At 40.2% G+C, this 25,865-nt stretch overlaps 2 protein-coding genes across 9 annotated transcripts; one reads left to right on the top strand and one right to left on the bottom strand.

Annotated features, from left to right (window-relative positions):
* Positions 1–543: 543 nt before the first annotated feature.
* On the bottom strand, positions 544–8,655 carry LOC129202393 (uncharacterized). Its single transcript, XM_054815047.1, has 5 exons — positions 8,508–8,655; positions 5,517–7,457; positions 4,377–4,502; positions 2,412–2,534; positions 544–769 (listed from the first exon to the last, which is right to left on the bottom strand). The coding sequence occupies exons 1-5, from the start codon at positions 8,653–8,655 to the stop codon at positions 732–734; spliced, it is 2,376 nt and encodes a 791-aa protein (XP_054671022.1). The 3' UTR covers positions 544–731.
* Positions 8,656–11,460: 2,805 nt separating this feature from the next.
* KBTBD2 (kelch repeat and BTB domain containing 2) lies at positions 11,461–25,612 on the top strand. 8 transcript variants are annotated; one of them, XM_054814005.1, is made up of 4 exons: positions 11,461–11,588; positions 18,895–19,421; positions 22,301–22,466; positions 22,891–25,612. In XM_054814005.1, exons 2-4 carry the CDS (start codon positions 19,252–19,254, stop codon positions 24,424–24,426), a joined length of 1,872 nt encoding a protein of 623 aa, XP_054669980.1. In that variant the 5' UTR covers positions 11,461–11,588; positions 18,895–19,251; the 3' UTR covers positions 24,427–25,612. The 8 variants fall into 8 exon arrangements, with proteins under 8 accessions (XP_054669980.1, XP_054669984.1, XP_054669977.1 ...); XM_054814002.1 differs by lacking the exon at positions 11,461–11,588 and adding an exon at positions 11,597–11,818; XM_054814003.1 differs by lacking the exon at positions 11,461–11,588 and adding an exon at positions 11,882–12,191.
* Positions 25,613–25,865: the final 253 nt, after the last annotated feature.

Raw genomic sequence — 25,865 nt, 5'->3', positions numbered from 1 at the left:
TATCAACTAATATAAGTCATCAGTAAGAAGTCAGGGAACAGGGCACACCACTGTTGTAAAAACTTCTGTTTCACCTTCAAAGTCCTTCTTGCCAGCTCAGGGTCTCCATAGAGGACTCAAAAGTCTCAAGAGAAAGAAGGCGGGGGAAGCATCACATCAGCTCAGTGCTTTTGGTTTAGTCCTCAGTCATGCATTTGAAGAGAGTGCGATCTGAGGTACTGCCTTGAAATGTCAAGTCACTTGTGACTTGATACAGCTTTAACTATATTCCTTTACACTTTGATAAAAATCCAGCCAAAAATCCAGCTGATGGAAGAGAATCTTATACCTATGTCCACATCATATAGACAAACTGACTATAAGATGAGATGATGTTGACAGGCTTCACAATTCTACAGAGTCTAGGAACAAAGTAGCAGTAAATGGTATGCTCTAATAGTATTGATGCACATACATCCCCAAACTTTTTTGCTTCCATGTATAGATGGAATACAAGAAGTCTCAAAGTGCAATTCTATTAAATTTATTATTTAAATACTGGATGTGCTAGTTGTAAAAAGGTGACTTTAGTGTTAAATACTTAATTCCTTTTTAATAGCGTCAGTCTTTACAGTGCTACTTCTTACCCTTTAAGACTGCACAGCAACTTACAAAATGTACAAGATGGTAACAGAGTTTTGGATTTATGCAAATCTGATACATTTTTTCCCCTCCTGCCCCAATATTTGCAGTTATCTTCTTTTATAGAGGGACTTTCTTGTTCCATGCCCTAAAGAAAAAAAAAGACATTAAGGTATGCATTCTCTCTCCAAGTAATACATGTCAATTTTCTTCAAAAGAAAGACTAAACATCAGTGATTGCCTTTTCCTGTTACAGGAGAGGACACTGACAGTTGATATTAGAACTATGTACTCCTCAGCAAGGACAAATTCTGCAGGAATGGTGTTGGACTGCAGAATACCCCAGCATAACAGACAGAGAAAAGAGTTCCACATCAAACCCATAAAATATTTTCAGCATGTTCTTGTAACTACATTGTTGTTGATTAACCAGGCAGGCAGCTAAACACTACACAGCCATTTGCTCGCTCCCCCAAGCCCAGTGGGATGGGGGAGAAAATAGTAAAACTCGAGTTGAAATAAGACCATTTAATAGATCAGTAAAGGAAGAGATGATAACAATAATAATGGAATATACAAAACAGGTATTGCACAATGCAATTGCTCAGCACCCACTGACTGATGCTGAGCATGACATCATATGGTATGGACTATCCCTTTGGCCAGTTTTGGTCAGCTGTCCTGGCTGTATCCCCTCCCAGCTTCTTGTGCATCTCCAGCCTTCTCACTAGTGGGGCATGAGAAGCTGAAAAGTCCTTGACTTGTTGTGAAGTAGTGCTTACACTAACTAAAACATCAGTATTATGAACATTATTCTCATACTAAGTCAAAAACATAGCACCATACCAGCTACTAGGAAGAAAATTAATTCTATCCCTGCCAAAATGACGACAGCATCCAAGAAACACCAACTATTTCTGGGGCAGTTAAGTATTTTGGGATTATGCAAGTTTCCTGGATGCTTTTAGTAAAAAGAATCAGCAATTAAAATGTTCAACACTGATGTTTAAATAATCTGAGTTCAGGACTGACACCAATTTTGACTAGTAAGATGCTTCAGTCTACGCTTCTGTTACCAACTTTGCAAATACATGAAATTGTAAGCCTGTTTAATATGAGAAAGAGATGGTCTTTAACTAACTGACTGAATATTCTAGTTAGCTTTACTATGCCATATTGTTCTTTTCCAGAAGGAACTCTGATCTTTTAGGTAGTTTCTTCTATGTACTGACACTTTTCATTCAGACTCTCCCACAAATTCACAGAAGCATATTTGTTATTGAACCTTCTTAATGTGATTTTCACATCTGCTAGAGAAAGATGAGGGGAAAAAAAGTAGCAAGAAGTTCCTACTCCATAAAGTCAAAGTTCTAAGAATTATCTATATGCATTACTGTTGTATCAAGTCACAGTATTTTGGCCGAAACAGACCTGCAGCTTAAAGAAAAGGATGTACTGCAAAGTGACACAGGACCCAACATTTAAAAGAAGTTAGTAGAGGAGTTTGAAGAACAACTAGACTAAAACAGTTGTATTTGGAGGATTCTCCTCCTTCTGCCCCCAAATCAAGAGAAGGAAGCTAACCTGGTCAAAGCTACAATGGTATTCATAGCAAGCTGAGTAAGTGTTCAAAGTTTAGCTTGCTTTTTTCCTCATCTTGTCTGCATACATAGCATTTGCTATTATTTCACAAGCTATCTAATACCTCTGCAGTTCAGACAGAGCCATTACTCAGAGTAATGAAAAATGCTTGTAACGGTCATTTTAGTAGCCTGTCACTATATACCAACCTTTGCGTACGCTGCTTTTCGGTATCTCCCATGCTTCTTCTTCCACCTCACATCTTGTGTCTCTGCGTTTTGAAGGTGGCTTGCCTATTCTTTTCTTCTTTGGTTTAACCAAAGGTGGGCACCCTAAATAGCAAGATACATCTGGTGTTATTTCTCCAAAGCATAGTCTTAAAGCAAATTTAAACTTGACTTTCCCTGACTAGTCTGTAGTGTTCCTCTCTCTCCCTTCCTTCTATGTGCCCATTTTAGCATCAGATAAAACTGACACTACATATGTCAAGCAACAGTCTTATACATCTACAATATTTAATCACTGTCTAACCATAATTCTGGATGCATTTTTTTGGGGTCATAACTTGGATAGGTGTTAATGTGGCAAAAAAGAACCCAGTGAGAGTTGGATAATTCTGCTCTAGTTCACTTTTCAAGTGTTCAAGACTAGTTGATGACTGTCCAAGTGACACAACTCACCCATTGTCTCATTGTCTTTAAGAACTCAATTCTTCAGACCTGTTAATTTATGTACCACGGGTACACATTTCAAGCAGTCAAATTTAGCATATGTTATAATTAAAGCAACATATCTTCTTTAGCCAAACCCCCAGACTTGCAGGGCACTTAGATTTCAGATTAGTTTAAAGAAACCAGTCTTAAGAGAAACAACATTTTAAAAAGGACATAATTTTGCTAGCGCTTTTTAGGCATCCGTTGGCATGAACAGCATCCAGAAGCAGTCAGTTCCTGCTTCCTAATATGTGATAGCTTCTTTAAACTACATAGGCTGGAAAAGGAGGAAGAGAAAGCAGGGAGTAACATATAGGCCAAACATCCTCAGTATGCCGCACCATCTATGACTTAAATACAAAGGACATGCTTAAAGGTAATAAAATAGTTCTAAAATTTTTTTTTTATTTTCATAAATTGTTGTAAGGAGCTAAGAAAGGTGCTGCTAAAGTAAAGGGGTTTCAACTTTTTAGAGCAGGCTAGCATAAAATCCACAACATTTTCAAGAAACCTGTGGATAGAAAGGATCTAAAGCCTCCAATGCAGGAAGTAAATCCCAAACCCTGACATACTCAAGCATGAAAGCAATGCAGAGAGAAAACTTTAAGGAATACATACTAAAACACGTCTGCTGGGCTGTTGATACAGGAAACTTTATTTATATTATCACCAAACAGAAGCAAGTCAGTCTGTTCTGAAGATAACTTTACACTTTGTTACTTGATAGACTGATCATATGATACTTGGCAGTACGTAACCCAGGAAAGTAATAATACTTGGACTACAGCAAACTCTGTGGTTGTTCCAACAGCACTTAAACTAAGAAATACTCTTGAAAGCATCTAGAAACAGAGCTGAACTCCAAGTAGATCTTAATTGTAAAGAAAAAACATTGTGCTTCAGGAAGATAGATATGGAAACTATCTAACCTTTTACTTTGTTAGAATAACTTGGATTTCTTCATCTTTTCCTTAACCACATCAAGATGATTTTACTCAGACATCCTTTAACAGTAGTGGGGCAATTGTTCCATGCTAGTTTCTCTGAACATTGGCTTTTGTAGCTGTCGCACACAACTGCCTATATGTTCTACTCAAGATTAGAAACTACCACTGCATATGCACTCAAGAGAAGCATTATCTGGGTAAAGAATTAATACTGCAATTTATGGCAGTAGCAACTTTGCACAATTAAGGGCTTTGCTTGGCCACATCAAAGCACTTGATGCTTTGATTTTGCACGGTACCCTTAAAAAAAGGTTAGTGATAATGCACCCTTATTCACATGTTTGGGTTTGAGAAGGATATAAGCATACCCTGAGATGTAGTGACTGACAGGCTTTTCATCAATATCAGAGCAATGATAATTTTCTTCAATATCAAATATCATAAGCTTGCTGTTTTCTATCATATCCTTTTGAACATTACTTAAAAACAAACACATTGAGGAAGTAAGTTGTACCTTGTTCTTTGCTCTTGGCCGGGGGTGAGACACTACCATATATTTGGCTGGTAAACTTGGGTTTAGCACCACTTCTAATCCAATACTCTTCAGGTGGTATCCCTGTGTTCTCCCTTAACAGTCTTCCTAATAAAAAAAAAGGCAAAACACAACCAGTTGATTTAAGGCCAGTATTTAGTTTTGCTAACGTTAACATACTGTTTTATCCACAAGACAAATCAGAATGCAAAGCTAGCCACTAATTTTGCTAGCTAGACTCTAATTTTAACAGTCTATTAAAATAAAAACAGAGTTTTCTGGAGACCACACTTGACAAAAATTACAAGCTGCTTTAAGTCTACAGATTTAGTAGAAAGAAAATAAAGTTTAAGAACACTAAGGCTGTTATTAGAAGTAGGTCACCTGGTTTAGATGCCTGTCACACTACAAGACTACTAAACAGCAAGCCACTTACTGAAGTACTCACATAACCAGTTATGAACCCTGACTGATAACTGCTTATTTGGTTCAGATGAATCCAATTTCTACCAATATCTACTTTTGATTAAATAAAATGCTCTTTTCCAGATCAAATTTAATACAGTTTCACACTGATTTGATGAGAATACAGCAAAACTTTTGTTGCTAGCAGTAAGAGAGGAACAGCTACAATAAAGAAAATTAACAGTTTGACTTTTCTTCTGCAGAGAAGTTACACAGGGTATGGCCACCAGATTATAATGAACTTAATCCTGTTTAATCCACCTAACATGGTTATGTGATGGGAGAGGCAGAACGTTCATATAAATTTAAACACCAAGTTTCCAAGATATTATTAAACAATGGTAAATGTGTAGTTCAAATTAATTAATTGCCAGTAATGTCAGAAAAGTAAGTATATCAAATCTAGCTCAAAGGAGAGTTTCTGCAAGATTCTTTGCTGGTTGTGAAGATGCAGAATCCTCAGGCATTAGGTAAAAAAATTGCACCAACCCCCTTCTGCCTCAAAAAAAAATTCTGCAGTACTTCTGACTCTAAGCCAAACCTGAAGCTACAACATTCTCCAATCTTCCCACTGGTTCAAACTACAATTTGCAACTGCAATTAGATGTTCTTTGTGTGTTCTATTAAACAGCACTTCGTCCTCAGCTATCAGCTTACCTCTCAAGAATTTCCGCAGCATTCTCTGGTGTTCAAGTCCTTCTCTTCTTGCTGTAGGTCTCTTTCTTCCATAATGCCCATAGTTACTGTATACAACTTCATCTTGTTCTTTCTCCTTTGGCTTGTAAACTACACCAATGTTTTCACCAAGCCCACTCCTAGTTTTTATTTTCTCTTGAGCAGGCCAGCTAATTAATTGAGCTGGTATAGCATTTTTAGGTGGTTTCCAAAGCACTCTCTGGCCAACTTGGTAGAAGCTTCCTTTACTAGGTGTGAAGATTCCATATGGAGGTGCTTCTTGAAAGAAATATTCAATTTCATCCATGTCATCATCCTCCTCCTCCTCATCCTCCTCTCCATCTTCATCATCTTCTCCCCTCACAGAGTATTCTTCAGAGTCCTCAGCTTCTGATAAACTCTTAGCTGCTTTTTTCTTGAGAGAATTGATTTTTTTCTGACTAGAAGATCTAGGAAGGGCTCCCAGCTTTCTGCCTTTACTGGAAGCCTCTTTAATCTTCATGGTTGAAGAGTTTTTAACATCTTGGTCATTCAAGCTGTCCATCTGCTCCCTTCTTACTGCTTCATCTTCATTAAGGGACCCACCACTTTTAATTTTCTCTTTCTTTAAGCCCTCTTTACTTTTCTGGAAAGTATACATGCTTTTCTGAAGCACATAGTCAGGGACAAAATAAGACACTGGGGAATTATCAATTGATGATCCTTCCTCTCTAGAGGACATGTCATCAGAAGAAAGACTGAGTACACTTTGATGTTTCCTTTGCGGCAAACAAACATCATAGTTGTAGTTTGCGTCCATACTGTCCAAACAAGCCAGCCAACTGTTAGAGGGAACATACTTCTCAATTGATTCATCACACCAAATACTTTTATCCGTTTGACTTTCATTGGTTGCGCTGTGGCTTAGATTCAGCTTTTTCTGCTGAAAACTCAAGTCACTCATCACCTCCATACTAGATGGAAGTAGTCCTGCTTGCTGAATAAAGCTGGGCTCTTCTTGAGAAGTTTTTGAGCCTGTAGATTTTTTAGAGCTAGGTTTCTTAGCTACTACCACATCCTGTCTTACCACTGGTTGATCTATGCTAACAGTTCTTGCCAACTCTGTGATTTGCACTGCCATGGTTTCACCTGGGGGGGATTTTGCCCATTGACTTGTATTTACCTGCTTTTCTGCATCCAGCTTCACTTCATTATTTTGGACCTCTTTTTCTTGCACAGTTTCAACACCCTGTTTTGAGGTGAGAACAGCTTTCCTCTCATCTAAGGAAGCTCCTGGTACCATTTTCTCCCCTTCATGAGGGCCATATATCATTCCTTCACATGAACTAACAGAAAATAAGTCACGCTGCACTATGTTCTCCGGGACTGGTTTACCACTTGCCACATCATACAAAGGGATAGTTTCTTTAAAGGACTTCCACAGTTGAATAGCTGGAGAGCCATTTCCATATTCTATCCTCACTTCTTCCTTCTCAAAGGCATAGCTTCCAGTAGGAAGATTTCTATACTGTGTAGAGCTAGAAGGGCTCTTGTTATGAAACTCTCTGTCTACCACAATGGAAGATCCAGATGAATCTTGTTTCTCTGAAGTACTTTCAGTCTCTGTACCTATACCAGAAGAAACACAGGCCGTATTTCCTGCATCACAACCTTTCGTTTCTGTACGGATATCTTGATTCTTTTTTTGCTTGTTTTCAGGCTGTCTAGGATCAGTCTGTGTTTCTTTTGTCTCCATTTTTTTCCCAGAGGTACTATAGTGTCTAAATCTTGTTGCATGATAAAACATAGGGGAAGGTGGGGGAGCATTAAAATAAGGCCTTCTGTTCATTCTTGCATGCATTGGATGCTGTGGAACAAAAAATCCAGGGTACTCATGGAGCGCAACAGAATAAAATGGAAAATACGGATTTCCACTTCGCAAGCCTAGACATTGGGGATTTAAAAAGAGTAAAGACAAGTATATCTTCTTTCTGAAATAAGTCATTCTGATTAATATTTGCTTGCATGCACAGGGACAGCTACAAGATCAGACACATAGGTAATTAAACACCCCACCTATCAATGCTTGGAAGCAAATGTGGTGCAGAAAACCAGAGAGAGTTCCTTGTTATGGAACAGCTTATCTGAACAGCTACACTTTAACCAGAGCTTATTTTATTTCTTGAAACATACATCAATTAGCTTTTTTTAATACTTTTTTGCTATTTTATGGACTATGCTATAGCATTGTCTTTGAAAAAGACAGCTCCAGATAGAAGTTAACATACATATACCATTTACAATATGTATTTAATAATATTGTTTCTGGGTGGACTGTTAAGTTAGTCTATATCCATACTTATAATGCATGCATGCAACTCACACATTAATTGTTAGGCATATTCTAGAGCTGTGTAGCTGTAAGGGGGCCTACAGGAAAGATGGAGAGGGACTGTTTATGAGGGAGTGTAGCGACAGGACAAGGGGTAATGGGTTTAAGCTGAAGGAGGGTTGATTTAGATTAGATGTTAGAAAGGAATTCTTCCCTGTGGGGGTGGTGAGGCACTGGAACAGGTTGCCCAGAGAAGCTGTGGATGCCCCATCCCTGGAAGTGTTCAAGGCCAGGTTGGATGAGGCTTTGGGCAATGTGGTCTAGTGGAGGGTGTCCCTGCCCATGGCAGGGGGGGTTGGAACTAGATGATCTTTGAGGTCCCTTCCAATCCAAACCATTCTATGATTCTATGAAGGTAACTATTACTTACTATTTTGCTTAGTTTCCGTTCTCCAGAAATGGATGCTTTACAGCACACAACCTACACATTTAACTAACACTGCATAGATCAGATCTTTGACAACTATTTGACAACTAAAACATTACATTAATTCTACCTTAAACTCCCAAGAAGCTTGTTAACATAGATACAAAATTGTTTCCTACACTCTAGCAGTAATTTGCTAAGCAAAGCTACCGCAGACAGCTCTCATTTACCTTACCTGGAGCAGGTACGCAGTACGGACTGTATGCATGACTGAGGTACCATGGATTTGGAAAAGGCTGTTGTACTGTTGGCTGTGCATAAAAAAAGGGTCTTGTGTGGTTTGTGGAATATGATCCACTTTCTGAAGTTGAGGCAGTATTCATTTTTTTTTTTATACACTGAAAGAGATAAATTATCAGAATTAGTCACTTTAAAAACCATGTGACCTAATGATTTTTATGCTCTGTCAGAATTCAGCAGACATTCTTCTCCCAGCCCAGTGAAACCAGGTCTTTCGTGAAGAAAGCTACTATCTTCCAAACAGAAAGCAGAAAATAGACATTACTATCAAGGTCAAAGATTTCAGTTCTCCTTTGCTAAGCAAGCTTTTATATGCAGCTCTCAATATCAGCACTTCAAGTCAATCTTATAACACATTTTAAAGCCACAGGACCAGTAACTTTAATGTAGTCTTACATGCAAGCATCCATATAAGTACTATTCCAGCCAATTAAAAGCTAGCCTTTAGCAAGAAGCCTAAAAAAATCCCACAACACAACAAAAAACCCCAGCAAACAACACAATAGGAGGCTTCACACAATCAGACATTTGGTGCGTCATGAAGAAAACACTTCTTAATGCCAACACATACATTGCATTTGAGATCACAATAACAGCTCTATTAATTCATGATTTGTACTTTATAATATACTTAAGAACAAGGACAGCTAACATAACAAACCAAATATTTCAGTAATGCCATGCTTCCTATGCTTAAACTAAATAACAAAAAGCACAAAATCCTTATGCATAAGTTCACATTCAAAGCCATACAAAATTCACAAACCAGAAGTTCCTCCCACACTTAGATATTTCCTCAGTTAACTAATACACTACATTCAGACTATTCCAACCTGTGCAAGTGATACAGCTCTGTCACACATCACTTATAAGCAAGAATAAAAGAAGTCAGAGAACACAGAAGATCCAGTAACTAAACAAAACAAACAAAAGAAAAAGACAACAGTTCAACTCTTTGGAGAACTTAAGCACTTCAAAGTTACAGAAAAAAACAATTGAATTCAAGACCTGTTACAAAGTAGCACACAGTTCAGCCTAGAGTTTCAGGAAGCTTTCGGGAACACTGGAGCCCTCTTCAGTTTCCATTTAGAACAGCCTGTCCAGCTCTTATAAGCACCAAAAAGCCTACAAGACTCCCCCCACTCTCCTAGGCCAAAGTTCCCACAGTTATTTTGACCTTTGAGAAAGAATACCATAGAAGAAGAAAGAAAAAAAAAAAACCCAGAACAACACCCTACAAAAACTAAGCTATTCCTGCCCCATTATAGCCCCTACAAAACTAAGGTCCATGCTGCTGCTGCTTACAGCCCAGCAAGAAACTAACCAAGCCCTCAGCTCATCCTCTTTAAGGCAGGCAGCTGCTACTTGTCTGCTCCTCCCCCTTCCACCTGAGGCTCATTCGACGGTGGTGTGGGGGCCTTTTCCCATCTATGCGTGGGAGGGAGAAACAAAACATGAGGATAGGAATAGTGGTAAAAGACTTCAGCTGGTGTACAGAAAGCCAGCAGTCTCATCTTGCAGACATTTAAGCTGCGTTGCTAAGTGAATCCAGTATTTCCCTTTTGTAATGTTGCAACTTACATTTAAAAAAACCAAAGGAAAATATTACCCATCTTCTGCTTAAAACTACTGTTAAAGATACTTTTTAGAGGCAAAAAAACTCCACACAATGTAAGGCAAAGTTTACATTTGTTTCTAAAGTTTGCCAGTTGTTCAGTACTCAATAAAGGAAGCAACAATCTTCCATCCTAACAGGGCTGAGTGGACTGAAAAATGTAATGTTCTTTCCATATGAACAAGGGAAGTGCCTATTCCAGTACAGGGTACTCTACCACGCGTAACAGAAATCTATTAAATGGGATGTTGTAATTTGGCTCTGCCCTGCGTCTCTACAGGGCATGAGAATCTGAGTGGCCTCTTGGCAACTCCCCATCTGTGAGTGAATGACAACTCTCCCCTATTGGGGAAGATGGTGAGAGGAGGCGCAAGGAATGCCCTGTGCAAGTGAGTGACTGGAGGAAAAACAAAGCGGTGTGGATGGTTGGAGACTGTTTATGTTTCTAGGTTGGGAAATTCCTGTCATTTCTGGTTTGTTTGGGTTTTTTTCTTTCTATAATGTCCAGATTAAACTTGTCCTTTGCACTAAGGCATAAATTATAAAATGCCTGGGAAGGATTACTGATCTCGTTGCTCAGACTTCCCAAGTCAAAGCTTGTCTTTTCCATTGATGGCAGCTCTTGCACTTTGTGTGCAGGTCACTTGCATCATTTGTTTGGGATGTTTTACATCTTTAACTCCTGTATTCATCAGATTAAGCTTTCACCTTTAAGTTAAATTCCTCATCTTTCTCTTGGCAGATGGACCCAAAGGGAAATTAAAAAAAATAAACCCCACTACCTAGCTTTTAAAAAGTTTCCTGTCCAGAGGATTTTCCTTTCCCTTGGAGCAGACTTCAGTCTTCAGGTTCCTCCTGCTTCCCTCGCCCCCCGTTGCTTCCCTCCTGCGGCAGGCTCAAGGCCCCACAACCCTCTGGCAGCGTTTACTCAAGGGGCAGGCAAACCTCGCCTCTGAGGCTTTAGGATTTGGCTAAAGGCCGTTTCAGCCTGCGTGGTGCCTCAGCCCACGGGAGGGCCCCAGGGAAACAAGGAGGCGCTGGGAAGAAGAGAGGGATAAGGCCGGGCTGCGCCGCGGCCGACCGTTAACCCCACAGGCCTCCAGGCTGCAGCGAGCCGCTCCTCCCAGCAGAGGGCGCTGCCTCCGCCTGCACGCCTGGCGCCGTTTGGCGGCCGCGCAGGCGCGTTCGCTCCTCTGGGGGACCCGCTCCAGCCCCTCCTGCGCCTGCGCAGTCGGAAGCGCCGGAGCGGCCGGCGTTCCCTTGGCGCGCGGGCGCTTGCGTAGGCAGGGGAAGCTCGGGGGAGAGGAACAGGAAATGGCGGCGGGCCGAGGTGCCGGACCTGGCGCGTGGGGCTCATTCCCCGCCCCGCGCCTTTTCCCGCTCTGGGCGTGCGCAGGAGAGGTGGGCAGGCGCGGCAGCGCGCGGCGCATCGTAACGGCCGCCGAGCGGCGGCGATGCTGTGGTGGGTGAGGAGGCGGAGGGCAGCGCGCCTGCGCGCCTAGTGGCCGCCGCCTCCGCAGCCCGGCTGAGACCGGATCCTCCTCCTCCTTCTGCCCCCGCTTCCCCGGCCCCCTCGCCCCTAGCCGCCCGTGCTCGGGACGCTGAGGCAGAAAAGGAAGCGGCGGTCGGAGGTTTGTTCGGGGGGAATGGCGGTGGCTTTCCCGCGCTCGCGTCCCGCCGCGCTGTGAGGTGGCGGCTGCCCTCGTCTGGCGCGACTGTTGGGCCGTTTCCCGTTCCCTCGCGGGCGGGGGCCTGCGGGGCCGGAGCGGGGGTAGGCCACCCCTCGCCGCGAAGGGGCCTCAGCGGCGGGCGGTGCTCCCGCGGCGGGGAGGCCCCTGGGGGGCTCTGCGGCAGCCTGCCGCTCCCCCCCGCCCCCCGCTTGGGTGCGGCTCCTGCCCGCCCCTTCCGCGACCTGTGGCCGCTCCCGACCGGCAGCTGCGTCTCCCGGGCCCGCTGGCCACCGGCGGAGACTCGCGGCGGAGGCACCCCGAGGAAGAAGGCGAGGTGGTTGCTGGGGCCGCCTCCGCGCCCTTGGGGCCGGCTCCTGGCACGGCGGAGCTTGGGAGAGCAGGGAGGAGGAGAGAAGAGGGAAACGCGCTGGGCTTTCAGCCGTGCGGCCGGCGGGGCCGTCCCTGACCCCCGGAGTGCGGCGGTACTCGTGCAGCAGGAAGGTGCCCCCTTCCTTAGGGCTGGCGGGGAGTTTCTTAGGGAAGCAGGAAAGGAAAGGAAGCAGGGGAGGGACGGAACGGCGCACCTGGGTGTGAGGAAGACGAGGGGAAAAAAAAATGCGTTCTCTCTCTAGCACTGTGTTGCTGTGTCCCTCAAACAGGAGGGGACTGTAAACTCAGGCCTGTAGTGGGGTGGGCAGTAGGGCTTCCAGCGTTCAGTGGCCCTCTTCAGCTGAGCAGGTTGGGGTGTTTGAATTTCGGTGGGCTTTTTTGAGAGATGCTTGAAGAGGTGGACACGGCGAAGTCTTCTAGGAGAACAGCACAGTAGTGGCATTGCTGTTTCTTGTAATTGCCCACCTTTCCTTGCCGCTTTTTCTAGTTGTGTGCGTATATATAGTAGTAGTATCTACAGTGACTGAGGATGGGCTTCAATGTTTATATGTGGATTTGAAGAGTCAAATAATTCTTAGTGAGCTTTTATAGTCTAAATATGTGCATAGTCTATCTTTGATGTTAGCCATCTTCATGCCTAAGATTTTTCCAGTATTTACTATTATTTCTGTTATGAACAAGATAGATACCTGCTGCTTTTGAAATAACTTAAATTATGATTTAGAAATGGAGTTATGTTGTAGTTAGCATGTGCATTTTTAGATGTTTCCTTGCAAAGCTACAGCTTGGCTTCCTGGCATTACTTTGTGATCATAGTGGACCTGAAAGGCTGTGTGCTGTTGTGAGCTCATCTAGGGCTGTATCTATGTGAATTTTAAGATGATGTATTTAGGAGATCATTAAAATACACAATCAACTTAGTTCAGTTTCTCATAAATGTACTGGGAGAAATAGTTAATTTTTAATATTAATATACTCAGATATGTAAATCATGTAGTCTCATGATACAGGGTATAGGTGTCACACCACTTTCCTAATTATTTTTCTGTGTGGAGTAAAAGGGTCGTGTTATACTCAGTGTTGTGTAACTAGCATCTTGCAGGAATAGACCAAAGTGGAAGAAAGGATGTTCCTGCTAATTTAGTATTTCTTTGACTACCTTTTTGGACAGGTGGTTGTTGTTGTTTGGATTTTTCTGTTGGTTTTTTTGTTGTTGTTTTTCTGACGCAACCTTCTTTGTTTTGGTCATGTGATTATGAAACAGACCGGAATTGGTGCAAATCCTAAAATTTCCTTAATTTAGTGACTACTGCATTTTGAGAATAAATTTACATGCATAAGATATCCATTATAAGACTCTTAATATTTCAGGAACTAACTTACGGTTAGTTAAGCTACATTAATTATTAATTAATTTCTCAATGCAGAAATGCTTGAATTTATAGTTGAACATCATCATATCTCATAGTGAATATTTAAGGAAGTGATGTATACTTGTGAACTGGAATTTAAGTTGTTAAATAAAACAGACTAGCTTCTTGAATATACTAGAGTTCGGGGGGGGAACCCCACTTTTCTGTACGTGCATGATATATGGCTGGATCTTACTGGAGACCTTTTTTCAAAGGTTAATTTTCCAAAACAGGTCAAGTCTTTCCACAAAACAGAAACGCCCTTGGGGATGGAAACTACCTGCGTTTAGTGTAGAAGGCCAGTTGCCAAGTTAAGTTGTTGGTTTATCTTGTGCTAATTTTATTTCTGAGCAGGTATTTCCTTTAGTGTATAACTTTCTTTAGGAGCAGAAAAACAGGAAAGAAACTGGTCATGAGGAGTGCATTATGACCAAACGTGTTGTTAGCATGGAGTCTGATACTTCTAGTGTCTAGCTTCTGCGTAGTTCCAGAAAGCTCACCTGCCTCAAACTTGTAACTCGCCTCCCAAGCATAATATGTATGGGCAAATTAGTAGTAGTTTCCAAGTGAATAGTAATTTTCAAGATGATAATGCTGTAGGAATAACTCAGTCCTTGTTTTTTGTGAAATTTCATGTTATTCCCTTATTAGAATCTCCTTGATGTCCTCAGGTTTCTGGACGGCAGTGGTATCAAAGACGCCTTTGATGGCTTTAGAAGAGAGGAAAACTTCCAAGTCTGGAACTGCTTCATCAATTACCTATTTCTTTTTTGCTGCCAAGGATGCGAATTTGATACATTACTCAAGAATCTAGAGCTTCCAACTCCTTTTTCTTCTTTCTTTCCTATCTTTGAGATCTGTTGGCTAGGTGTATTGGTTTAAATTATTTATTTTGTTTTTAGTACTTGTATTCCCCCTTGCTATTAGTTGGCATAATTGTTTTGAAACATTGATTTGTAACTCAGCATATCCTTAATAGTAACTAAGTGCGTGAGCTTGGTACTTTCAGTGCTAGCTGGGAGGATTGCTATCTCTACACACATGAATGCTTGTGTAGTTTGGCTTACGGTTGTTCAGTCCTTAATTCTGACATTTTATTATGTTAAAAATAGTGAATGACTCACTTCTTTAGACGTGTTTTTACTTGTGCTTTGTATGAAGCTGCCCTTGGATGGAAATAGGAATTTGATTAAAAGTGCACAAAAGTAGTATTTAAAGCTTTTTTTATTAGTTAAAACTAGATTATGTAAGTTGAATGTCCAGGGAAGTAAGTTTTTCTTGAGTTTTATTTTCTTCTTCTTCCAAACATAGAAGTTTATTGAAATGTTAATTGTAGTTAGTGAAGTTAGAATTCAAGAGGTATTTAGAGGGCTGAAGATGCAAATAGGAACCTGTGATACTTTCATAGGTATTTCCCAGAATTCTATTGGAAGTTAGGCATCTAATCTGGCAGACTTCTTAATGGGATTTTCAATATCTAAGTTTAAAAAAAAATTAAAAATTGCATGTCTATATATCTATTTTGCCTTTCTCATAATTTGGAAAAAATAAAGTAAAATTTTTTTGTATAGTCCACTTGAAGACTATATATCCTATACCTTTCCCTACTAATTTAACTGGAAATAGTCAATATATTCATTCATTCCATGTTATACATTGAAATATAATGCTAACACTTTGATGTGTGTAGTGCAGAATGTATCTCTCTCTATCAGTCTTTGCCTGACCTCAGAAGATAAACAGATTCAAGGAAGGCAATTAATAGCCTGTCCCAACACTCATTAATGTTCGATGACTAATTTTTTGAATGGTCTCATTCATATTTGAAGTACAAGTGTTAAAAGCCAACCCCATTAAAAAGACTTAAGCTAAAAGGAGTAATTACTTAAAACCAAACTCTCTTATCAAGCTATTACTTAATGTTGCTCTTCAGCTTGATAGGGAGTTACTTTGGATCACCTGGTAGCATTTTGGTTTAGTTAGCAATCCAGTACTGCTGTGGCCTTTCAGCAGCTACCTACCAGTCCCGTTTTAGATAGCTGACTTCCAAGAAGTTACCCAGAACAGAACGGTCATTCCAATGACATCGTTGAAAGGTAAAGTCTTATTCCTAGAACTTGTATTCAAGGATTATTTTTATTCTATCAGAATTTCAGTTCAGTATATTAAACTAACTTCAGCCATAGATTTTTTTCATCCATAAATCAGAAATGTCCAATGCTGTGTATTATGACAACTACAGGAGACTGGTGCATCTGTAGATGCACCACATCTTTTGTAGATGCACATCTGTTGAAGTTCATAGTTTTTCAGTTAGCTGAGATCTAAGAGCTGTATGCCACACAAGTACAGTGCGATCAGATGTTAGGTTGGGACTGGGGAGAACTGAGTCTCTTACAGTTCTCCTTTGGCAAGTATGTGGCTTTGGACAAGCTGATTCTTATTTCAGTGCCTCAGGTTTTCAGCCTGTAAAGTGAGGAGAATATCTCATTTACAGTTGTCTTGAACAGAGGTAGGTAGTCTTGGATGACTTTCCAGGCACAAAATGGTGTTCTTACACCACTTATCCTAATTTTTTGAGTAGATTCACTTCTCTTGAGCAAATGAGAATAGAAATTATGGTAAATTTAGACCAGAAATTCAGAGATCTTTGATGTATTTATTGTTCTCCTGAGGAGTATTTAGTTACAGTTTCACTAGAAAGGGATGGAATGTGACTCCTGACTTTGACAACTACAAAATTTTGTTCTTTAGAGAATGGTTAGCATCAGCAGCAAAACAGTATGGATGTAGAAAACAGGAATCATGTATGTAACATGTTCCTACCATGTGCACTTCCCTGGAGCACATCATGGAAATGAGATGGTTTCAGATTAGCTGTAAACCAAGGACTCCAGCTTTGTAAATTTACAGTTTAGAGGTAGTTCACATCACATAAATGTTCTGCAACAAGACTCCCATCATCTCTTCAATCCTTTCTGCTGCTGAGGGTCATACTCAAATGTTCCAGCTATTTATAGCAATTAATTTCACAGTTTCAACTCGTCTTCTGTTGGACAGGTCTGCTTTTTCAGTTATCGACTGTCAGCCGCATGCTGCCAAGAATGTCTTTAATCTTACTAGCAGGTGTATATCAATTTCTCCATGGCATCCTCGACTGGTTCTGTTACCTGATGGCTAAAACAGTGTGTATTTGTTTTGCTTTTTCCCCCTGGTTTCTAAAGATTTATATTCTCTAAAATGACATGGGAATAGGAAGTTGTATCAATGACTTCTTTTGCTAAAGCTTAATACTACTGATGCTCTGCCCAAACAGAGCTTAATCCACTGGCTTGTATTGTTCTTGAAACTTTACTCCTAAGCCAGGAAAAACAATGCTGTAGAGAGACCTGGGATACCAGTAGAGCCATGAGCTATTTATTCTGTGGGCCTAACACACTTAGGAAGTCTGTGTGTCTCTGCAGTCATTTAAAGTTCAGTGCAAAATCTGTCAATGGATTAGGTTGCACATTAAGCTGTTATCAGGTAACCAGGATAGTGGTCAGTGGTGCAGAGACGGGATGCATACTAATTTGGTGAAAAGAAGCTGTGACTTGAAAGAGAAGGTCGCTGCTTGAGACAAGCAATATCTTTGTATATCCTTGGTGTACTTGTGGTTTAGTGACTTCAGCAGTTAACTGCACTTGAAACTTGAAGGTCCGAAGTCAAGACTTAAAGCTAGTATCTGTTATTATACTAGACAGTAGTCTCTCCCTCCTCCTCCCCCAAATATTAACACCTTTTCTATTTTTCTTAATTAACTGGCTTCACCTGAACAAACAGCAAGCATTGGGTTTGACTATTTTGACTGTTTTCCAGTTAAACAACCAGTGAAAACTAAGTGTCTGAGATTCCTGTTTGTGTGTATTTTTTCACTAAAAAAGATCAGTCACACCAAATTAGTAGTAATTAAAGTGGCATTAATTAAGCATATCTCTTTCAAGTGAGTGAATTTTAAGACAGCTGTCTTTGAATTATCTTACATGCAGGGCTCTGTTCAGATAGCAGATCTTTGATATGGCTGGCAGGTGTTTCTACAGCCTTCATCTACACTAAATTGTATATTTTTGTATGGAATTTAAAGTATGTCGTTTCAAGTAAGGTATTTCTGTATTCAGTATTCATCATGAACTATAATGATAGTGATGTCTTGGACATTAGATAAACATGTCCCTAATTATTCCTTGATTTTGGAATGCAAAAGAACAGTGCAAGAGTAAATAAATCTGGGAGTATTTGATAGATTTGGTACTCTGGTGTCCTTTATGATGGTGATTTTACTGTCACAACTATCCTGTTCTTATGTTTCTGTGTGCACATGGAAGATAAGATAAAACCTGACCCCATTTTTAAGAGGAGGAGAAATGTCCAAACAAGAAAACAGACTTTGGTAGCCTGTGGTCATTGCTTTAGAACCACTGCAAGTGTTTTGACCCCTACTATTCCAGCATCCCTTTGCTCCTATTATCTCCTTACTTTTCGTTTCTCCAGTCTGCAGCAGTCATGCTTACCTGGCTGTATAGAAATGACTCAGAAGAAAAAAAAAAAATGGAATGTGAAATGTTAATAGGTGAAGCCCTTCTGCACAGAAAAGATGAATCAAATAAGCAGTGGGAATATAGGTTGTTAGTTTTTTTTTTTTAATCCTTAAGCTCTGGTTCTGCTTGTTCTCTAGTAGAATGCCAAAGGTGAAATAAATGGGTTGATGATGATGTTGAGAGTTTAGTTGGAAAATGATGGAATGTTGAAGAAATTGCATTTATAGTTTTAGTGGCCTGGTATTGATAAGCTTTAAGTAGACAAAACCACAGAAGCAGAAAAAGTAGCTGTTTAATATGGAAATGAAAAAAATGTGGCTATCTTATCAGTGGTTGAAGGAAATGCACAGATGTACCCAGTGGGTAGCTCTTGGAAGAGGAATAAAGTCTTCCTCAACCTTATTTTAAGTCTTCAGTCTTAGAAGCTGTGTTGATGAAATAAATTTTCTTAATTTCTGAGTCTAGGTCTTGATGGGAATTAATGCATAAACTCTTCATTTCGCTTTGATACTTTTGTTGTTTAATTTTTTCTCAGTGAGTTTTTGTGCAAGTAATTAAGTACTAATTTAGAAATTTTTGCTAGACAATTTAAAAAAAACCTTTCATAGTTATCCCTTAAAAATGCTAATGTAAATTAATTTTATTTTCCTGCTTTCAGTCACTCGAGTGCAGCCACTGATCACGAGATGTTACCACAAAACCTACCTCAGACTTCGCTTTTGCTCATTCATTTGCTGCATCATAGATCTCAACAGGAGCTCTGCAGACACTCTTGAAAACCTCTGAACAGATTGTGACATCGTCAAAACATGATGACCTAATAGTAGGTCAAAGTCTGCAACATTGATTCAGCAGTCCAAGATAACACTGCCTTTTTTTATCAGTATCACTTCTGAAGGCTACAGACCTCCTGCCATTTCTTCCCTGGTTACTTCAGAAACATTCAACTGACCTTTGCTGGCGAAAAGATCTTGACTTTTCTCTCTGGTCCTGGAAATATTAATGGAATACAGTCATGTCTACCCAGGACGAGAGGCAGATAAATACTGAGTATGCTGTATCCTTGCTGGAGCAGTTAAAATTCTTTTATGAACAGCAGTTGCTAACTGACATAGTGTTGATTGTTGAGGGCACTGAATTTCCCTGCCATAAGATGGTTCTTGCAACATGCAGCTCATATTTCAGGTAAGTATTCAAATTAGGATCTGTTAATTCTAGAAAATCTGTTTTTGAGTGTAGTATTACTTAATTAACAATTAATGTGTTGCAGAGAGTTTTAAAGATCAGTGAAGTAAGTAAAAAACCTAAATATCATTACTTGTCAACACCAAAGGAGTAAAATAAATTTTCCAGCATCTTGTAACTTACTGTGGATAGGTCCTGTAGTTTTTACAGTAAGTGAGAGGGGAAAAAAAGTCACACTTGTGATGGTTCATTTTCTTTAGGGAGTTAATAGTCTGAATAATTAGTACATTTTTTATTCTTTGTACTTAACTTTTAAATATTTAAACTTTTTTTTATTTCCCAAGGTAGGGTAACAAGGGATTATTGAGACTTCACTATGGGAGTTCCATTGTCATGTTTATTAACTATAGTTTCTTAGCAGAAGCCTCTGCTAAAAGTAGGGCTTGCTGTGCAAGTTCATGGCTTCATTTTCTGAATCATTTGGTTTTCTCTGCTCAGTAAAGAAGCCAGAAAGTCTTCTCATCTGAGAGTCTTGCTGCAATGCAACAGGGTTTTTGTGTGTGTGTGTGGTTTTTTGTTTGGGTTTATTTTTTTTCCCCCACTGAGATGCTGTTGCAGTTTTTATTTCAGTAGCTCCTACTTCCCAGGTGTCCTGGTTTTGTCTTTTGAAAAGTTTTTATTAATATGTCAAGTGCTACTACTTTTTGCAGATACCTTCATAGTAAGACCTAGAAGATGAGGCACCATGAATTTTCTGCAGTGATTAATCATTTTTTGTTGGCAATACAGTGTAATTAATCTGCCTGTCTGGAAGGAATTTTGAAGCTTGAAACTGGTCTCGGTGACATCATGCATGTTTTACCTTCCTGATGCATTGTGGAGTGTTTATAACTTTTCTTTCCTGTTTAATCAAGGGAAGGTTTGCAAATTCTGTTTTCTCATTGAGATGGCTCACTATACAGAACACTTCTAAAATGTTTTCTGTTATTGTGTGCTTTCTTGTGTAAAACTATTCGAGGATTAATTTATTACTTCCACAGAAGATTTTGTTGCTGATGATTTGTGTTAATTTTTCCATCTCAGATGAGTCTGGTAAAATTTTTAGCAACAAGAATTGTGTGATCACTAGATAATGATTATTGCCATTGGCCTTGTGCAGATGACATAGTTCCAACAGTCTATAAAATAACAGCCACTGGAAATGTGGCCAGATTTAATGTGGGTGTCTAATCATAAGGTTGGAAAGCTGTCATGAATCCACGCAGTGTGCTGCATTAGAATATGCAGTCAGATCTCTTATTCATATGTGTTTGTTTATTATTTATGGGATGAGGTTTTGGCACTGGTTAAAAGAAGTATCAAGCTTGTGGTTTTGTCATGTTGTTTTTCTTCTCTACATTGGTTTTACAAAAAGATGCTCAGCTTCCTAAATTTAGCTTTATTATGAAAAATTGATAGCCCTGAAGGAGGCTGTGGGGAGAGGCGGAAGAACTGAAAAGCATCTCTTAGCATGATGCAGCCATCGTGTACAACTGCAGCCGGCTTCCCTTACATCTTTGTGCTTGAACGCTGCGCTGCAGCAGCCCAGCTCCAGCACAGGCCGCTCAGCAGTGCCTAAGTGTGCACTACAGCCAGATTCTCTCACAGCTGCCTCTTCCTTTCTATGAAGAGGAGTCTTTGCTGGTACTTGTACTGTCTTGCTTGCCTTTAAAAAGCTGCATGGCAAGTTGATACTCACTTGGCCAGTCAGTGATCCCTCCTAAAATGCAAGTTGCCCTGAGTTAATGAGCTTAGAAGATGACAGAGATGGGGATGGGGCAGGAGGGAATGGTGGTGGGGTGCTGTCTTTTGTATCAGATGCTTCTTGGAGTGGCTTTGCTTCGGGAGTGTATCTCTGTGTCCCCTTCACCTCTCCAGCTGCAGGCAGGACTGCAGGGTGCACCCACTGTCCCTTCTAACTTCTCTCATAATCTGGTTTCCTAAAATGCCCCAAACAAATATAAAGAGCCTTGAGCTGAATTTTCAATATAACCGTAAAGGCCAAACCTGAATGAATGTAAAGCTCTTAAAATCAATGTCCCACATTTTAAGAAAATTGCCAAGTACCTGAAGTACTAGAATCCAGTTAGTTCTTAACTGTCTTGCAATTAAAAAATCAGAATGGGCAATAAGTATATAAAGCATTATGGAAACAGTAACCTTTTTTTTTAAATTGCTTTTCTACTTTTTCATGAAGATGTAATGGAAATACGCATTGGTGGTTTTTTGGGGTGTTGTTTTGGTTTTTTTTTCTTCCCAGACCAAGTCTGATTGTAGACAAAAATCAATGACAAAAAACAAACCTGATGTGCACTGCATATTATTATGAATGGTATATAAGAAATACTTCATGGAGTGCTAGTCCTTGCTCCATTTTCTGAGCTAACTTTTTCCTCCTGGCAGAGGAGCGTGCTTTTTGATACGACTTAGCTCAGTCCATTGCATAAATCTGCTGCTTTTCTTTTAGGATTTAAAATCTGTCTGTAAATGTTTCAACAGTATTTTCTGGAGGATGCTTCTTCCCTCTTATTACCTAACACAGAAAAAGTTTTACATTTCATCATTAAAACTCTAAAATCATTATGGTTCTCTGCTGATTAACACAAAAGAGTTTGCATAAATATAAAATATTTCTACAGAAGACACTGATGGTACTTCTTGAATGTTCTGTACAAATGCTTTAATCTTAAATACTGGATGGTAGCCTAAGGTAAATACTAAACACCTGTAAACAGGCAACCTAAAAGACTTTTCACCTTCACTGAAGACCTGTGGGTGACTATTTAAGATCACTGTACTTAAGTATTGATCCTTGTCTTAATATATGTATTTCTCCTCAGAGCCATGTTCATGAGTGGGCTAAGTGAAAGTAAACAAACACATGTACACCTGAGGAATGTGGATGCAGCCACTTTACAAATTATCATAACTTACGCATACACGGGTAACCTGGCAATAAGTGACAGCACAGTAGAACAGCTTTATGAAACTGCCTGCTTCTTACAGGTAGGAGTGTTTTGAGTGTGCAATAACTGCTTCTAATCTCAGAACCATTTTTTCCTGTCTTGTTAAATAGTCTTTTCTGTTATTTCAAAATACTCATTTGGTTTGCTCAGTATGGGCAGTAGTTGCTTGCTAGATACATTTCATGGACCCATCCCTCCTTGCTTTATGGTCCCTACGGAGGGTGGAAGTAAAACAGTGCACTTCTAACATGTAGAAAATCAGCTTCTCCAGCAGACATAGTCATGTGATGTACTTGATCTGTATGAAGCAGTTAAGTCACTGCTGTATTTTTTGTATATATGTAGTATTCCAGGCCTAAACTCTCTTGTTCAACACTAAATGCAGGTACTTTTACTTGCTGCTGGTATGCGAAGGAATAGATTGCATGCATTAATACTTAGTGTGTTTCTTCTTTGCATTACAGGTAGATGATGTGTTAAAACGGTGTAGAGAATACTTAATCAAAAAAATTAACGCAGAAAACTGTGTGCGTCTATTAAGTTTTGCTGATCTCTTCAGCTGTGAAGAGTTAAAACAGAGTGCTAAAAGAATGGTAGAGCACAAGTTCACAGCTGTGTACCACCAGGAAGCTTTCATGCAACTGTCACATGATCTACTGATAGATATTTTAAGCAGTGACAATTTAAATGTGGAAAAGGAGGAGACAGTTCGTGAAGCTGCTATGTTATGGCTGGAGTACAACACAGAATCACGATCGCAGTATTTGTCCTCTGTTCTTAGCCAAATCCGAATTGATGCACTGTCAGAAGTGACACAGAGAGCCTGGTTTCAAGGCTTACCACCTAATGATAAATCGGTGGTGGTGCAAGGACTGTACAAATCCATGCCCAAGTTTTTCAAGCCCAGGCTTGGTATGACAAAAGAGGAGATGATGATATTCATTGAAGCTGCTGCTGAAAACCCTGGTAGTCTTTATTCTTCTGTCTGTTACAGCCCCCAGGCAGAAAAAGTTTACAAACTTTGCAATCCTCCTGCTGACCTGCATAAGGTTGGGACACTTGTAACTCCTGATAATGACATCTATATAGCAGGTGGGCAAGTTCCTCTGAAAAACACAAAAACCAATCACAGTAAAAGCAGCAAACTCCAGGTTGCCTTCAGAACTGTGAATTGCTTTTACTGGTTTGATGCGCAGCAAAACACTTGGTTTCCAAAGACACCGATGCTCTTTGTTCGTATAAAGCCATCCTTGGTCTGCTGTGAAGGATACATCTATGCAATTGGAGGAGATAGTGTCGGTGGAGAACTCAACAGGAGAACTGTGGAGAGATACGATACTGAGAAAGATGAGTGGACCATGGTCAGCCCGTTGCCTTGCGCATGGCAATGGAGCACAGCAGTAGCAGTTCACAACTGCATTTATGTAATGGCACACAACTTGATGTACTGCTATTTTCCCAGGTCAGATGCTTGGGTAGAAATGGCTATGCGACAAACAAGTAGATGTTTTGCTTCAGCTGCTGCTTTTGGTGATAAAATATTCTATATTGGAGGACTGCATATTGCCAGCAATTCTGGCATAAGGCTCCCAAGCAGTACTGTGGATGGGTCTTCCGTAACCGTGGAAATCTATGATGTGAATAAAAATGAATGGAGAATGGCAGCCAACATCCCTGCCAAGCGGTATTCTGACCCATGTGTTAGAGCGGTTGTCATCTCTAATTCTCTGTGTGTCTTTATACGAGAAACCCACATGAACGAGAGAGCGAAGTATGCCACCTATCAATATGATCTGGAACTCGATCGCTGGTTTCTAAGACAGCATATATCGGAACGTGTGCTGTGGGACTTGGGGAAAGACTTCCGGTGCACCGTAGGAAAGCTGTATCCGTCTTGCCTTGAAGAGTCCCTATGGAAGCCTCCAACGTATCTCTTCTCGACAGATGGAGGTGATGAGTTTGAGCTGGATGGGGAGATGGTTACTTTACCACCTGTATAGCTCCCAAATTAGACTGCACAACTGATTCTGTGCTTGGTTATCTTGAAATAAATGGTTGTGAAAGAACAGGTCTGGAAACAGAAATGTCAAACCTGTCTTTCATGAGTTGTATTTTTATGCCCTACCTAACACTTGGCCGCTGTTCAGTATGAATCAGTGAAATGAGCAGGTATGCTTCCATAATCTGAAATACTATTATCTGATAATTGAGAAACATGTATGTATATCATGAGCTTAAGCATCTGACTTGTCTAAAGAATTAATTTCTAGTCCTACAAAGTCTCGGTTCAGGAAAATTAGCTTCAGAAAAAAAGTAGTCACTGTTTCTAGGATGATGTCACAACTTTTGAAAGTATCTTCCAGTTATATTTGAACTACTTCTGGATATTCTACTTAAGTGCTAGTTATAGAATTGTCAGTGTGGCCTAATTAAAGGACTGTGCTGCACTCACTTAATACTAATATCCATGTTGGTATAGTAATGCCATTAAAAGAAAAAGAAACAAATCCCATGGATCTACCTGTGGTAGGAAGGGTAGATCTTCCATTGTATGGTAACATGCAGGGCAAAATGACTGCAGGTTCAGTCAAGCTGTATTATTAGGTGCATGTATTCTATTTTCACTAACTTATACCTGTCTATTTAGAATACAGGTCTTCCAAGCAGCTGGTAGTTTACCAGGTGTGGACTTAAGTTGCTGGGCTTGCAATAGGAGTTGTCAGCCCTCATAGTGCGGGTCTATGTGGAGCTTTAATCAGTAAATGGCTCCACATTCTGTATTACAGTAACATTGGCTCATGTATATTACTTCCTGCTGCTGATGTATTTTTCCATTGTAAAACAAAGTTTTAGTGTGGATTAACCAGGTCTTTATTTTCTGTTAATTTAATAACAAGCATTACTGTAGTGTGATTGTGTATAGATACCCCTTAGCTATCAGGTTTTTTACTTTGGGGGGGTGGGGGGCCAACCGTTCAGGAATATCCTGTGCCCTGCGTGCAGGAGAGCAGATGACTAGTGCTGCTCTGGCATTAATCCCAGGAACCACTAGCAGTAGCGGGGTGCCGCCAACCTAACATGAACACAGGTGCTTCATGACAAACCTTACTAGCATGTTCAGCTGCATCATGTTCTGGCACTGTATTTTGAATGACATTAATTTATTAAAAAAGACTGAATCCAACTGAGTTTGAGTGTGCTTTCTGCTTGATGTAGATGCAGTTATGATGCCCTCCTGCCACACGCACACTTCTAGCAAGTAGTTTTTTTGAAGGCAACTTGAAGTAGTTAAGCTGTGAAAAGCTTAGAGACGTGTACATTAGTTGGCTCTGCTTACTGGTCAGTGAAAGCTGGAAATCAGGTATTGAAGTCAAACGGAAGATTATATACAACTTGTGAATCCCTCACTATGATTTTTGTAAATCAGCTTTTCTCCTAT

Source organism: Grus americana, chromosome 2, assembly GCF_028858705.1.
Source record: "Grus americana isolate bGruAme1 chromosome 2, bGruAme1.mat, whole genome shotgun sequence".
NCBI classification, from domain to species: Eukaryota; Metazoa; Chordata; class Aves; order Gruiformes; family Gruidae; genus Grus; species Grus americana.
Note: the sequence above shows the minus strand (reverse complement) of the source record. Positions and strands in the feature narration are given on the sequence as shown.